Here is a 17659-nt window from a genome sequence, read left to right as displayed (position 1 = left end):
TTTAGTCTTGCTGACATAATGAACTCCCCCCCAAAAAAACTCTAAACATTGGGAACCAGAGTGCTTCCAGGTTGGTAAATACAAGAAACTGCTGAGAGAGTAGTGACCCTATAGAAGTTATGGAAGTCTGTCACCCCTCCTATACCTTATCCTATGCATCTCTTCCATTTGGTTTGCCCTAAGTATCCTTTATAATAAATCAATAATAGAATATAAAGTGTTTCCCTGAGTTTTGTGAGCCATACTAGCAAATTATTGAACCTTGGGGACATGTTGTAAGAAACTTCAATTTATAATCAGTTGATAAAAAAAATTGCAGATCATAACCTGAGACTTGTAAATTGTGACTAAAATTGTGGGCATTCTTGTGTCATAGAGCCCTTAGACTGCAGGAGTCTGGGAACTAATCTAACCAAGGAGGTAAAAAAGCTCTATGATGAAGATTATAGAACACTGAAAGAAAGAAATTGAAGAAGATCTTAGAAGATAGAAAGACTTCCCATGTTCTTGGATAGGCAGAATTAATATGGTCAAGATGGCCATAAGGGCTGGAATTGTAGCTCAGTGGTAGAGCACTTGCCTAGCATGTGTAAAGCACTGGGTTCAATTCTCTGCACTACATAAAAATAAAGTAAAGGTACTGTGTCCAAATACAACTAAAAAAATATTTTTTAAATGGCCATAATACCAAAAGCAATATACAATGTAATCCCCATCAAAATACCAATGACACAACCACAAGAATGGGAAGTTATACTTCATGTATGTATGATAATGTAAAACACATTCTACTGTCATGTATAACTAAAAAGAACAAATAAAAAAATACCAATGACATTCTTCAAAACAATCCTTAAATTCATTTAGAAGAATAAGATACCCAAAATAGCCAAAGCAATCCCCAGTACTAGTATTAAGCAAGAAAAGTGATATAGGAGACATCACAATAGCTGATCTGAAATTATACTATAAAGCTATAACAAAAACAGTATGGTATTGACATCAAAGCACACATGAAGACCAATGGAACACAATAAAAGATACAAATACATATACTTAAATTCATCTGATACTTCATAAAGGTGCCAAATATATATATATATATATATATATATATATATATATATATATATATATATATTGGGGAGAAGACACCTTTTTAACAAATGGTGCTAGGGAAGCTGGATATGTAGAAAAATGAAACTAGATCTCAATCTCTCATCCTGAGCAAAAGTCAAATCAAAATGGATCAGACTTAGGAATTAGACCAGAACCCTTACAATTTCTAAAGAAAACATTGGTCAACACTCCATCATATTGATGCTAGCACCAACTTCCTTAAGTACAAGAAATAAAATCAAGAATCAATAACTGGCATGCCATCAAATTAAAAAGATTCTGCACAGCAAAGGAAATAATAAAGAACATTAAGCGAGAGTCTACAGAATGGAAGAAAATCTTTGCCAGCTACTCCTCCAACAGGGAATTAATATCCAGAATAGTTTAAAAACTCAAAACCTTAAAAAAGTGAATACACCAATCAATAACTGGACAAAAGAACTAAACAGAAACTTCTCAAAGGAAGAAAGTAATTAGGGAAATGTAAATCAAAACTACACTAAGATTTCATCTCACTCCAGTCAGAATAGCAATTAACAAGAATAAAAAAGAGATACGGGGGGAAAGGTATACATGTACATTGTTGGTGGGACTGCAGACTAGTACAACCACTCTGGAAAGCAGTAATGGTAACTCCTCAAAACACTAGTGATGGTTCCTTGTCACTCCATAATTCGGGTTTCAAGCAGAGGATATCTGTTTCTTGGCACCTATTATTCACCATTTGCCTACCTCTTGCCAGTCCATCACCTGCCTTTTACCTATCCATCACCCACCACCTGAGGTTCACTTCCCGATTGTCCAACAGCAGTTAGCAAACTGACCGCAGACCGCCAGTGGAGCACCAGCTGCCTGCTGTTGCCTGGAAGTTCACTGTCACAGTACCTGCAGGATGGTTACATGTGGTTGCCCCCATTTTGAGACAACAGCCAGGCCCCATAGGACCCCTGGCTGGACTGACTAAGCCCTGTCTCCAGGATGACTCAGCCCAACCATCACTCCCTGCCTCCGGGGCCCTCACATTGACTGACTGCTCCCCACCACCAGGACCCCAGACCAACTAACTGCACCCTATCACCAGGACCCCCAGACCGACTGATTGCACCCACCTCCAGTATTCCCCAACCAGACCAACCACACCCCACCTTTAGGACCCCTGCCTGACCAACCGCACCCTGCCTCCAGGGCCTCTAGGACCTCCAGTCGACCACACCCCGAGCTGCAGCTCCCCATTTGTCAACACATTTGGAAACCAGAACAACCATCATGGATGATCCTGGAAGCCACAGCTCTAATCTTTAGGTGGGGCAAATCCCATCCTGAGACACCTGCTGGAGAGTGGAAGCTCATTGTCAGGTACCTCTCATGCATCAGGCTACTGAAGACTGGGAGGTTTGAATACTATATGACTGTTAGAGTGTACATTTTCTTTTTTCTCCTTATTGAAAAATTTTAAGTTTTTCTTTCTTTACTTTTTTTGCTCTCTTTTCCTTTTGTTTACCTGTTCCCTCAGAGTCTCTTCTTCCCTTTTCTCATGCTAACAACCAACTTCTTTTGATTACACTCTTGCACTTTCTATTATCTAGAACGTCTATATATTCTTTTCTTATCCCATTAACAGCTATATCCTACACCCCTCCCCATCCTCTTTGTCCTCCATTAGAAACTGCAGACCTTATTGCAAATCTGTTTGTTATGCCAAAGATAATAATTGAACTCATTCTGTTTATTATGACAATATTGTCAATGTCCTCATAGGGCCTATTTGGTCTAGGGTTGCATACTGTCTGAACTGGGCACTGCTAATATTAATCTCCCCCTTAAAGAAAAGGTTTTGGAAACCTACAGGATCACTATAAGCCTATGAGGGAAACTGCAATACCCAAGATCTGCACTGCTAGAGGGGAAGATACATGAACAACATGAAAAAACAAGGGAAGAAAATGATCCAAAGATAACTAGATTCTTTATTAATAGAATCCAGTGACATTATGGTAGAAGAAACGTCAGAAAAGGACTTCAGATTATTCATGATTATGATGATTCGTGAAGCAAAGCATGAGATAAGAGAGCAAATGCAGGCAATGAATGATAATACCAATAAGCAGTTGAAAGAGCCACTGCAGGAAGCAAAAGATCATTTCAACAAAGAAATAGAGATTCTCAAAAAAAAACCCAAACAGAAATCCTTGAAATAAAGGAAACAATAAACCAAATAAAAAACCCAATGGAAAGCATCACCAACAGACTAGATCACTTAGAAGAAGAACCTCAGACAATGAAGACAAAATATTTAATCTTGATAATAAAGTTGACCAAACAGAGAAGATGGTAAGAAATCATGAATGGAATTTCCAAGAACTATGGCACATCATGAAAAGACAAAATTTAAGAATTATCAGGATTAAGGGAGGTACAGAGATACAAACCAAAGGAATGAACAACATATTCAATGAAATAATATCAGAAAATTTTCCAAACCTGAAGAATGAAATGGAAAATCAAATATAAGAGGCTTACAAAACACTAAACGTACAATATCACAACAGATCCACACCAATGCACATTATAATAAAAATGCCTAACATAAAAAATAAAGATAGGATTTTGAAGGCTGTGAGAGAAAAGCAATAGATTACATATAGGGGGAAACCAATAGGGATATCAGCAGATTTCTCAGCCCAGACACTAAAAACTAGAAGGGTATGGAACCACATATTTCAAGCTCTGAAAGAACATGGTTGCCAAGAAAGAATCCTATACCCAACAAAACTAACCTTCAGATTTGAAGACAAAATAAAATTCTTCCATGATAAACAAAAGTTAAAAGAATTTACAAATAGAAAGCCTGTGCTACAGAATATTCTCAGCAAAATATTCCATGAGGAGGAAATGAAAAAGAACAATGTAGGTCAGCAAAGGGAGGAACTACCTTAAAGGAAAAGCCAATGAAAGGAGAAACCAAGTCAAGTTAAGAACCAAAAATGAGACCAATGACTGGGAATACAAATCATATCTCAATGATAACCTTGAACATCGACTGCCTAAACTCATCAATCAAAATACACAGACTGGCAGTTTTGATTAAAAAGAAAGACCCAAAAATATGCTGCCTTCAAGAGACTCATCTCATAGATAAGGGCATTCACAGACTAAAGGTGAAAGGATGGGAAAAAACCTACCATGCACATGGACTCAGTAAAAAAGAAGGGGTTTCCATCCTCATTTCAGATAAAGTGAACTCAAGCCAAAGTTAGTTAGAAGGGATAAAGAAGGATATTTCATGCTACTTAAGGAAACCATAATTCAGAACATAACGATAGTAAATATTTATGCCCCAAACAATGGTGCATTTATGTACATCAAACAATTTCTTCTCAATTCCAGGAATCAAACAGACCACAACACAATAATTGTGGGTGACTTTAACACACCACTGTCACCACTGGATAGAGCTTCCAAACAAAAACCAACCAAAGAAACCACAGAACTCAATAACACAATCAATAACAGACTTAACAGACAAGAATATTCAATCCATGAACAAGCAAATACACTTTCTTCTCAGCAGCACATGGAACCTTCTCTAAAATAGACCATATCTTATGCCACAAAGCAGCCCTTAGTAAATGCAAAAAAAAAAAAAAAAAAAAATAGAGATACTACCTTGTGATCTGTCAGATCATTATGAAATGAAATTAGGAATCAATGACAAAATAAAAACCAGAAATGACTCCAACACCTGGAGACTAAATAATATTCTACTGAATGAAGCATGAAGAACAGAAAACATAAAAGAGGAGATAAAAAAATTCTTAGAGGTAAATGAGAATGATGATACAATATATCAAAATCTCTGGGACACTATGAAAGCAGTACTAAGAGGAAAATTCATTGCATGGAGTGCATTCAAGAAAGAATAAAAAGTCAACAACTAAACAACCTAACATTACATCTCAAAGCCCTAGAAAAGAACAGAACAACACCAAAAGTAGAAGACAGGAAATAATTAAAATCAGAGCTGAAATCAACAAAATTGAAACAAAAGAAACTATTAAAAAAATTGACAAAATGAATATTTGTTTCTTTGAAAAAGTAAACAAAATAGACAAACCCTTAGCCACACTAAGAGGAGAGAGAAAACTCAATTACTAAAATTCGTGATGAAAAAGGAAATATCATGACAGACACCACTGAAATACATAACATAATGAGAAGCTACTTTGAAAATCTATACTCCAACAAAATAGAACACATTAAAGACATTGACAAATTTCTAGAGATATGTGATGCTCCCAAACTGAATCAGGAGGACATACACAATTTAAACAGATCAATTTCAAGCAATGAAATAGAAGAAGCCATCAAAACCTATCAACCAAGAAAAGCCCAAACCAGATGAATTCTCAGCTGAGTTTCACAAGACCTTCAAAGAAGAACTCATTCCAATACTTCTCAAAGTATTCCAGGAAATAGAAAAGGAGGGAACCCTACCAAAATCATTCTATGAAGCTAATATCACACTCATATCCAAACCAGGAAAAGACACATCAAGGAAAGAAAATTTTAGACCAATATCCTTGACGAATATAGATGCAAAGATCCTTAACAAAATACTGGCAAACCGTATCCAAAAACATATTAAGAAAATTGTGCACCACGATCAAGTGGGGTTCATCCCTGGAATGCAAGGATGGTTCAACATTTGTAAATCAATAAACGTAATCCATCATGTCAATAGACTTAAGGATAAGAATCATATGGTTATTTCCATTGACACAGAAAAAACATTCGACAAAATACAACACCCTTTCATGCTCAAAACACTAGGAAAAATAGGGACAGTAGGAAGATAGCTGAACATTGTAAAGGCTATTTATGCTAAGCCCACGGCCAACATCATTCTTAATGGAGAAAAACTGAAACCATTCCCTTTAAAAACGGGAACAAGACAGGGAGGTCCTCTTTCACCACTTCTATTCAACATTGTCCTCGAAACTCTAGCCACAGCAATTAGGCAGACCAAAGAAATTAAAGGGATACGAATAGGAAAAGAGGAACTTAGGCTGTCACGATTTGCGGATGACATGATTCTATATTTAGAGGATCCAAAAACCTCCTCCAGAAAACTTCTAGACCTCATCAATGAAGTCAGCAAAATAGCAGGCTATAAAATCAACACACATAAATCTAAAGCATTTTTATACACAAGTGACGAAACAGCTGAAAGGGAAATGAGGAAAACAACTCCATTTGCAATAGCCTCAAAAAAAAAAAAAAAAAATACTTGGGCATCAATCTAACCAAAGAGGTAAAAGATCTCTACAATGAAAACTACAAAACAGTGAAGAAAGAAATTGAGGAAGACCTTAGAAGATGGAAAGATCTCCCATGTTCTTGGATAGGCAGAATTAATATTGTCAAAATGGTCATACTACCAAAAGTGCTATACAGATTCAATGCAATTCCAATTAAAATCCCAATGACTTACCTTACAGAAATAGAGCAAGCAATCATGAAATTCATCTGGAAGAACAAAAGACGCAGAATAGCCAAAGAAATTCTGGGCAGGAAGAGTGATGTAGGAGGTTATCACTATACCAGACCTTAAGCTTTAATATAGGGCAACAGTAACAAAACAGCATGGTACTGGCACCAAAATAGACAGGTAGATCAATGGTACAGGATAGAAGACATGGAGACATACCCACATAAGTACAATAACCTCATACTAGACATACTTACAATGGAGAAAAGATAGCCTCTTCAACAAATGATGCTGGGAAAACTGGAAATCCATATGCAGTAAAATGAAAATAAACCCCTATCTCTGACCCTGTACAAAATTCAACTCAAAATGGATCAAGGATCTAGGAATTAGACCTGCGACTCTTCACCAAATAGAAGAAAAAGTAGGCCCAAATCTCCATCATGTTGGCTTAGGACCAGACTTCCTCAACAAGACCTCCACAGTGCAAGAAATAAAAGCAAGAATCAATAAATGAGATAGATTCAAACTAAAAAGTTTTTTTCTCAGCACAGGAAACAATCAATAATGTGAAAAGAGAGCCTACAGAATGGGAGAAAATCTTCTCCACACACACTTCAGATAGAGCACTCATCTCCAAAGTTTATAAAGAACTTAAAAAACTTTATACCCAAAATACAAAGAACCCAATCAATAAATGGGCTAAGGAAATGGGCAGACACTTCACAGAAAAAGCTATACAGATGATCAACAAATATTTGAAAAAGTACTCATCATCCCTAGTAATTAGAGAAATGCAAATTAAAACCACCCTAAGATTTCATTTAACTCCAATTAGAATGGCTGTTATCAAGAACACAAGCAAAAATAAGTGTTGGTGTGGATGTGGGGAAAAAGGCACACTCATACATTGCTGGTGGAGTTGCAATTTGGTACAGTCACTCTGGAAAGCAGTATGGAGATTACTTAGAAAGCTTGGAATGGACCCACCATTTGACTCAGCTATCCCACTCCCCGGTATATACCCAAAGGACTTAAAATCAGCATAATACAGTGATGCAGCCACATCAATGTTCACAGCAGCTCAATTCACAATAGCTAGATTGTAGAAGCAACCTAGATTCCCTTCAGTTGACAAATGGATAAAGAAACTGTGGTATGTATACACAATGGAATATTACTCAGCCATAAAGAAGACTAAAATTATGGCATTTGCTGGTAAATGGATGAAGTTGGAAAATATCATGCTAAGTGAAACAGGCCAAGACCAAAAAAACCAAAGGTTGAATGTTTTCTCTGATAAGTGCATGACAAAATATAATGAGGGGGGGTAGTGGGGGGAAGAGAAGAATGAAGGAATTTTGGATGGTGTAGAGGAAAAAGGGGTGGGAGGGGATGGGGATGGAAAGATAGTAGAATGAAACAGACAGTATTACCCTATATATATATGTATGATTACATGAATGGCGTGAATATACATTGTGTACAACCATAGAAATTAAAAGTTGTACCCCATTTGTGTACAATGAATCAAAATGTGTCTGTAAAAATAAAAAAATATTTTAATTTTTAAAAAATTGAAAAAAAAAAAAAAAAGAACACTAGGGATGGAACCACCATATGACCCAACTATCCCACTCCTTGGTATTTTTCCAAAAGAACTAAAATCAGTACACTACAGCAATACGGCACCCTCAGTGTTTATAGCAGCACAGTTTACAATAGCTAAATTGTGGAATCAACCCAGATACCTATCAATAAATGAATAAATTAAGAAATCATGGGCTGGGGAGATAGCTCAGTTGGTAGAGTGCTTGCCTCACAAGCACAAGGCCCTGAGTTCTATCCCCATTACTGCAAAAAAAAAAAAGAAAAGAAAAAAGAAATCATACTATACATACACAGTGTAAAATGTGTATGTATACCGCAGAATGAAATTATAGCATTTGCTGGTGAATGGATGGAAATGGAGAACATCATGCCAAGTGAAATAATCCACTAAGAAACTCAAAGGTTGAGGGCTGGGGAGATAGCTCAGTGGTAAATCTTAGAAGTCCTGAGGCCCTAGGTTCAATCCAGCACCACATAGAAAGTAAACAAAATAAAAGGAAAATTATTTAAAAAAGAAAAAAGAAATTCAAAAGTTGAATGTTTTCTCTCATACGTGGAAGTTAAGAGTAAAATAAAGGAGGGGGAGCTTGGTGCGGTGACACATGCCTATAATCTCAGTGGCTCCAGAAGTAAGATATCATAAATATATATGGAAGATTAATAGTGTAGAAAAAGGAAATCAAGAGGTAGAGAGACGGGAAAGAATAATTTTTAAAAAAATCATTTATGTGCATATATAAGTATCCCACAGGGAATTTCACCTTTATGTTTAAGTAAAATGAACTAATCAAAAATAAATAAATAAATAAATAAACTAAAGGAAGTTAGCATAGTAGAGGAACAAGAAGGCAGGGAGGAGGAAGGATAGCAAGCAAAAGGTGAAATCATGAACTGAAATTGAATTCCATGCAATGTATGATTTTTGTCTGGATTAATCTAACTATTAAGCATAACTATAATGCTCTAATTTAAAAAATATGTTGTGTCAGCTTAGGACCTGACTTAACAAGACTCCCAAAGCATAAAAAGTAAAATTAAGAATCAATAAGTGGAATGGATTCAAACTAAAAAATTTCCTCTCAGCAAAGGAAACAATCAATAATGTGAAGACAGAGCCTACAGATTGGGAGAAAATCTTCACACACACCTCAAATACAGCACTAATCTCCAAGATATAAAAAGAACTCAAAAAACTGAACACCAGGGCTGGGGAGATAGCTCAGCTGTAGTACACACGTACACACACACACACACACACACAGTGGAATATTACTCAGCCTTAAAGAAGAATGAAATTATGGCATTTGCAGGTAAATGGATGGAACTGGAGAATATCATGCTAAGTGAAATAAGTCAATCCCAAAATCAAAGGCTGAATGTTTTCTCTGATAAGTGGATGCTGATTCATAGTGGGGGGTTGGGTAGGGAAGAATGAAGGAACTTTGAATTATACGGAGGGAAGTAAGGGGAAGGGTGGGGCAGGTAGGGATGGGAGGGACAACAGATTGAGACAGACATTAATACCCTATGTACATGTATGAAAACCTTTTTTAAAAACATATTTATCACCATCAAAAAAAGGTTAATAGTGGAATAAGACAGACATCATTACCCTATGTACATGTATGATTACATGATTGGTATCAACCTATATCATGCACAATTAAAGAAACAAAAATTTGTATCCCATTTGTGTATAATGAATCAAAATGCAATCTCCAAAAGTAAAAAAAAAAAAATTTAAGCTAATGAAAAAATAAATAAAGTTAAAAAAAACCTTGGCACATAAAAATTATAAATACTTATGGGGTACAATGTGTTTTGATTCTATAACAAACAAGTGTCAATAAAAATTTAAAATATACTGAAAAAAGAAAAGAAGAATATACTGACATATTTTAAAGTGAGAAAGCATTTTCAACAATATGTAAATAATACCTTTATGTAAAACCAAATTTTAAAACAATAGATATATAAATACACAAATGTGTACATAATACACATTTATAGATCCTGTTTATTATATATCAAATGGTCTTCCTGTATCTCACCTAATTACTGTATCTTATTTTTAGATCTTAACATAATCATTTCTTTCTCAGAGAAACCTTGCCTTATCACTCTAACTAGGTCAAATGAACCTACTATACGTTTGGTCTCATAATTCATGTATTTTTCCTTCCATGGCACCTGACGTGGTTATAATTTTGCATTTATTTGTGTAATTATTTTGATTAATATATCATTTACATTAGATTATTACTTTGATTAAGGCAGGGACTAGGTTAATTTTGTTCACCATTATTTTATTAGGCTTGTATTATATATATACTCAGTAAATAGTAAGTATATTCTGACTCAACTAGTAAAGAAACATAGGTTTAAAAATCTGTAAAAAATAAAATTGTAAAGAGTAGGTTGGGGAAAGGTTAGAAGGAAGGTAGTAGAGAAGTTTTTCACCTTTTTTTTTGTTTGTTTGGTTTTTTTGTTGTTGTTGTTGTTCTAGTTTTGGTACTGAACCCAGGGGCTCTCTACCACTGAGTTATCCTAGCCTTTTTCATTTTTATTTTAAGACAGGGTTTCTCTAAATTTTCCATACAAGCCTCAAACTTTCAGTCTTCCTGCCTCAGACTCCCACTGCACCTGGTACCTTTCATTTTTTTAACTCTACATAGTTCTATACTTTCTGAAAATTGTTCTTATGATATTTCCACAACTGTATACAGCATGCACTGATCAAATCCAACCATTCTTTTTCTACTCTCCCTGCACCCTTCCCAATCCCCAGTAGTCATTATTCTACTTTCATTTATTACTCTGGTAATTTAAAGTACATTAAAATGTTACAATACAGAATAAAAGTCCTTGGAAATACCAAATACAAAATCGGAAAATAAATAATTTTTAAAAATATTACAATACATTAAACAGGAAAAAGAGCAACTTCTGCAATCATGAAAGTTAGAATCTTCAGGGTAGGGTTACTAATGGTTTAAAAGTAAACCTTTAAAATCTCATATTTAAATACAACATAATACGTAAAACCTATGGTTCTATTTTCCTCAACAGGCTACGGAAGAAAGTCAAAGGATAGAAGTCAATAGAAAAAGCTAATAAATAAAAGACATCTTGAAATTAAAAAGTTGATCTCATAGCTGGATGCAGTGGCACACACCAGTAATCCCAGCGACTCAGGAGGCAGAGGCTGGAGGATTACAAATTCAAAGCCAGCCTAAGCAATTTAGCAAGCCCCTCAGCAACTTAGGGAGACCCTGTCTCAAAAAAATAAATAAAAAGGGCTGCGGATGTGGCTCAGTAGTTAACCACCTCTGGATTCAATACCCAGTACCACAAAAAAAGAAAAAAAAAAAAAAAAAAAGTTGATCTTACAGAAGTAGAGTCAAAAAGGAGTTACTAGAGGCTGGGGAGGAGGAGGAGGGAAGGAGAGATGTTATTTGGTACAAGATTATAATTGGATGGGAGAGATAACTTCTAATATTCTATAGCACAGTAGGTTAACTGTGTTTGATAACAATTAATTGTATAATTTAAAATATCTAGTAGACAGGATCTTGAATGTTCTCAGCACAAACAGTTAATGTTTCAGGTGACAAATATGCCAATAAGCCTAATATGATCATTACACATTGTATAGATGTATTGAAATATCAGACTATACCCTCTAAGTATGTACAATGATGATGTATCAATTAAATATGTAAATAATTTTTCAAAGAGAGAGACAGCTTAGAATAGTAGTCATGAGTGTAGCTGGAGACATTCTATCAAATGTCCTATAGCCATGGAGTCTTTGGTAATGGGAAATACCAGTATAAAATGCTTTGTTTTGAACCTTCCTGGTATTCACTATACAGAAATTTAGCTCCGTTTATTTGCAGAATTTATTTTCAACTTTCTAAAGTATAAAGGAGTATAAAGCTTAGCTAAGCATGTTTCTTTTCTCCTTTGTTTATACTCCATTTATGTATGATCTATCAAAATGTATAAATGCATTCTACTGTCATGTATAACTAATTAGAACAAATAAAGTAAAAAAACTTTTTTTAAAAATGCAGGTAAATGGATGGAGCTAGAAAATATCATGCTAAGGGAAATAAGCAAAACCCCCAAAATCAAAGGTCAAATGTTTTCTCTGATAAGCTGATCCATCATGCGGTGGGGAGTTGGGGGGTAGTGAAGAATGAAGGAACTTTAGATTCTGCAGAGGAGAGTAAGGGGAGGGGAGGGTGTGTGGGGATGGGAAGGACAGTGGATTGAGACAGACATTATTATCCTATATACATATATGATCACACTACCCATATGTCTCTGTACCACGTTCAGTCAGAGGAATGAGAAGTTATGCTCCATCTGTGTATGATGTGTCAAAATGCATTCTACTGTCATGTATAACTAATTAGAACAAATTATAAAAGAAAAAAAGAAAAAAGAAAAATCCAGGTAGAAAAAAACTAAACTATAATAATATTAACCTTTAAAAAAATTAAACACAAATTAAAATGTCAAAATAACTTTAAATGAAGAATATGGGCAAAATGTCAATAGTATATAATGAAGAATGTAATAAAAATATTTTTAATAATTCAAATGTTTATTCCAAATGTTTCTTGTACATATTCTATAAAACATGCCTAGTACAGTATGAACTTTCAAAAATAGATGAACTCAGAATTTTATGACCTTTTCACACTGAATTATCTTAATTCACTAATTTAACAGTATATGGGTCTCTGGGATTCTATGATAGAATATTAAATGCTCTAGACAGTTGTACCAATACCAAATGACAACAAAAGTTTAATATAAAATTATATTTGGCTTTCAGATAAAATAATATAAAATTTAATATAAAATTTAATTTAAAATTAAATTTAAAAAAAAATTAATATAAAATTTAAAATTTAATATAAAATTATATTTGGCTTTCAGATAAAAACTACCTATACAGAAATAAAATGGGAGTTACCTAAGCTGGTTATCAAACCTGTGAAAAAGATAAAGGATTTAATTGATAATACAGTTCTTAAAAAAAAAAAAAAAAAAGAGTCAACATATGCCTGGCATGGCGGTACATGCCTATAATCCCAGCAATTCAGGAACCTAATGCAAGAGGATCTCAAGTTCAAGACCAGCCTGGGCAACTTAGCAAGACACTATCTCAAAATAAAAAAGGGGTGACTCAGTGATAAAGCACCCCTGAGTTCAATCCCTAGTACCCACCCATCCAAAAATGAGCCAACAATCTTAGGCAGTAAGAATTTCATTACACTCTACATAGGTCAGATATATCTGAGGAAAGGCATTCAGACCAGCGACATCACCTTTCAATATGTACAATAGAATTAGGACAGTAAGTCTGGGTGCAGGTTTGCCGGGTAGTGGAGAAGGGGAGAAAAATAAAGGAAGATAATATAATTAGTTTTAAACATGTAAAGATTTCTAAGAAGTACATTTCACTAAAAATGTAACCAAAAGCTAAATGACCATCTGCTAACATTTGTTTTATCCTAAAAAGAATCTATTTAATCCTGCCATTTTCTTACCACCTTTTTTTCCCCAGAGTTCTTAAAGGACAGTCTATGCTCACTGTCTTGACTTCCTAAAGACTTTTCAGCAAAACGGGCAAAATGTTGGTAATTATTGAAGATAGATAATAGGTATAAGTGGGTTCATTACACTACTTTCTCTAGTCTTCTACAGCTTGATAATCTTCATAAGTAACTTCATTAATAAAAAAGAGATTATTCACCAGGCATGGTGGCATATGCCTATTATCCCAGCTACTATGGAGGCTGAGGCAGGAGAATCACAAGTTTGAGGCTGGCCTTGGCTACCTAGCAAGACCCCATTTCAAAATAATAAATAAAACAGCTGGGGGTTTAATTCAGCAGTAAAGCTGCCCTGGACTCAATCCCCCATACTGCCTAATAATAAAGAGAGGGTGAGAAGGAGGAAGAGAGAGAGAGATAATTCAACTCATAGCTCCTTTCAGTTTTCAACCAACTTCAATCTAGACTCCATGTCTATGCCTAATAAATCTGCTTGTCAAGACTACCACTGACCTATTAATTACCAAATTCCATTTTCTACCTCTCCCAAACTCTCAGCAGAATATGATACCATTGCCCAAGACCACCTTGAAACTCCTTTTACCTTAGCTTCAGAAAACTATTCCTTCGCTTCTATCCCTAACCTTGTATAGTCTGATTTTCTTGTTCTACTGTTCATGTTCTTATTACTCTCCTTTGTCTACCTGTTCTCCTTGGATAATCTCCTTTACTCCACTACCACTATCTATCTATCTGTCTATAATGGTAATCTCAGTATTCAGTCACTATCCCAAACTTCCCATGCTAAAAATAAAAACACTGTCATCATAAACTGTCCATTTTTGTTTGCTACCTCAGATAACTATATCACCACTCAGTCTCTTAAGATAGAAATTTTGAAATTATCTTTAATTTCCCTTTTTCTAAAAAATATTTTATTTAGTTGTAGCAGTACCTTTATTTATTTTTACGTGGTGCTGAGGTTCAAACCCAGAGCTTCACATGTGCTAAGCAAGCACTCTACCACTGAGCTACAACTCCAGTCCTAATTTCCCTTTTTTTCACCCTCATGTCCCCAATTGTACAGGTATTAAATCTCAGAGTCTATATCAGAGATGTACCCCGATACACATCCTTCATAACCACGGTTGAAGTTTAGACTCTCATTTATTACCTGAAAGACATCAATGGTATTCTAATGCTCTCTCTGCCAATACTCTCCCTTTGATCCAGTTCATTCTCAGTACAACCTTCACAGTCATCTCCCAAATACACAAAGCAGACTATGTTACCCTGTGCATAAAAACTTAGGGATGCTTCATTGTATAAAAGTGCCCTTCTTTATCTGGCTCCACATAATTCCCAGAGCCTTTATATATTATATAGCCTAATGTATACTCCTTATATGCGTAAGAGACACTGAACTTTTCACTTTTTTCTGGAAACATCATCCCATTTCATCATGGTGACTTTACACATGCTGTTTCCCCTACTTGACATGTCTTTCCAATACCTTCCATCTGGCAAACTGGTATCACACTTCAAGATTCAGATTCCCCAGTAGGGATTTCCCTTGTCAGTCATTCAACAAAAATGTACTGTGTACCCATCAGTATGTCATAAACTGTTATATTAAGAACTTGTACTCTCATTTATATTCTTTCAGTACTTTGTTCACACTGCTATAATTATATTCACCATAACATACCATAGTTATCTTTTCATATGTCTCTTCTCCCAGCAGGATCATGAGATATTATGGCTCCTGTCCAATTATTCTTTACATATCTAAGATGCTGATTTTGTTCTAAACAAATCAGTTTACCTATAGATTATTTCTAGAGCTAAAGAAGAACAAATAATGAGTATTGCAATTTTTCACATTCGTATCCAAAACAAATAGCTACACACTTACCTCATGGGTCCATAGTTCAGTATTACAAATGCCAATACTATCATGACACAGATAGCTCTTCGCTTTGGACTAGGGACTTTAAGCCTCTGGTTCTAAAGAAAATGACAATATGAAATACAATTAAATTATATATGAATCTCACAAAAAGCAACACCTAAGAAAAAAACTTTCCTCTTTATGAGCTATATGAAAACTTTTTCTTATTTAAAAACAAAAACAAAACTCAAAGTTGAGAAATAGTTCTTTTCAAAAAACTAGAATAGAGCCTTCCAAATTTTCTTTTCCAACAGAGAGAAGGAGAGAAGTCAAAGAGAAAAAATAGAGCAAAGAATTCAATACTTTTATATTTTTATGAATTCCCAAAGAAATTTGAGACACTTCTGTAATCTGTCTTTTAAATATTATTTTCAACAACACACTGGAGGTTACCATGTGCTCAGGGGTTAAGAGAGAACAGTGTAAGAAATCTCACTGCACAGGCATCTATTTGGTTCAGAACTGCACTGCAGTGGGATATCCTAAGGCAGTATATTTCATGAACAGAACAGGAGACAATGTTGGGACCAGAATGACAACAAAAGGAAAAAAATAGTGGGCAGGTAGACATAGAAAAGATAACATTTTTATTTTATATTTTCTTTTTTAAAAGAATTATTCAGGAGTCTCAATCTGATTCATTTAGTCAGGAATTTAGAAGGCACTAAGGTAATGAGTTAGGAGAAACCCAAGAAAAGGAGAAGACTTATAAATAGATTGGAAAATACAAATCATCTTTCAAATTTTTTATCCTTACTGAAAATATTTTTGGACTTACTGTACCCTTGTTTTCCTGGCAGTATTGTTTTATACCACTTAAGATGTAAAAGCTTATTAATTTATTTGTAAGAAAAAAACTTTAACCCATCTCAGCAGGCTCCATCACTCACACTCACCTCTGATACAACTTCATCCAACTGCCGCTTCAGTGACCCATTCTCTTTCTTCAGTTGCTCATTCTCTGAAAGGGCAGCCTTTAATCTAGCCTCTAACCCTAGCATATATTCTTTCTTTTTCTTGCGTGACTGACAAGCCGACTCTCGATTTTTTATCATCCGTTGCTGCCTCCTTAGCACAGCAATCTAGGAAAAGTTAGGAAGAATCAAAAAACTATGATTTTAGAATCAGACCAAAATAGATCAGAATATACTGATTTTAACAATTATTTTTAAACAACTTTGTTCAAACTATAGGTTACTGGTTATTTTCAAACAGATTTTAAAATGTACTGCTCAAACAAAGTAAGTAAAAAAAATCAAAAGATGAAATAAGGCTTTTGAAAACCTAAATGTTAAATAATTTCTTCTCAAGTGTTTCTAAAGCTTATTTATTGATCTTTCAATTTTCTCTTTAGACCCTCCCTTAGAAAGTTCCTTTAAATACATATGTATACACAGTCACTCCTCAGTATTCATGGGGAATTGGTTTCAGGATTCCGCATAGATACCAAAATCTGCAGATACTCAAGACCCTTTATATAAAATGCATATAATGGTTTAGTTTCTCACATCCTCTTGAAAATTCTAAACCATCTCTAGATTACTTATAATATCTAACATAATGTAAATCCTATGTAAATAGTCGTTATACCATATTGTTTAGGAAATAATAACAAGGAAAAAAGTCTATACATGTATAATACAGAAGTAATATTTTTCTGAATATTTTCTATCTTAGTTGAGTAAATTCATGAATATGGAGCCCAAAGATACAGAGGACTAACAATACACATCTTTAATCAACATCTCCAGCCATAAATTAATTGACTATGCTCCAAAGCCATATATCCAATTACTTATAAGACTACTTCTACTTGTGAAATCCATTCAAATTCAGTATGTGCAAACTGAACACATCTCCCTCTACCTAGATTTTTTAAAAATCTATCCATCTTCTCTAAATAGTATCTCTCAGAATACA

General features: G+C 34.7%; 1 protein-coding gene across 3 annotated transcripts in view; it reads right to left on the bottom strand.

Annotated features, from left to right (window-relative positions):
* ATF6 (activating transcription factor 6) overlaps positions 1 to 17659 on the bottom strand; it is a 285089-nt gene that overhangs the window by 205775 nt on the left and 61655 nt on the right. For all 3 annotated transcript variants that reach the window (XM_079136634.1, XM_079136633.1, XM_079136635.1), the window contains exons 8-9: positions 16636 to 16821; positions 15704 to 15795 (exon numbers count right to left, since the gene is read on the bottom strand). In XM_079136634.1, the coding sequence (XP_078992760.1) occupies positions 15704 to 15795; positions 16636 to 16821 (278 nt within the window). The remainder of the gene's footprint in view (positions 1 to 15703; positions 15796 to 16635; positions 16822 to 17659) is intronic.

The sequence above is a fragment of the Sciurus vulgaris genome, assembly GCF_902686455.1.
Source record: "Sciurus vulgaris genome assembly, chromosome: 1".
Taxonomy (NCBI): domain Eukaryota; kingdom Metazoa; phylum Chordata; class Mammalia; order Rodentia; family Sciuridae; genus Sciurus; species Sciurus vulgaris.
Note: the sequence above shows the minus strand (reverse complement) of the source record. Positions and strands in the feature narration are given on the sequence as shown.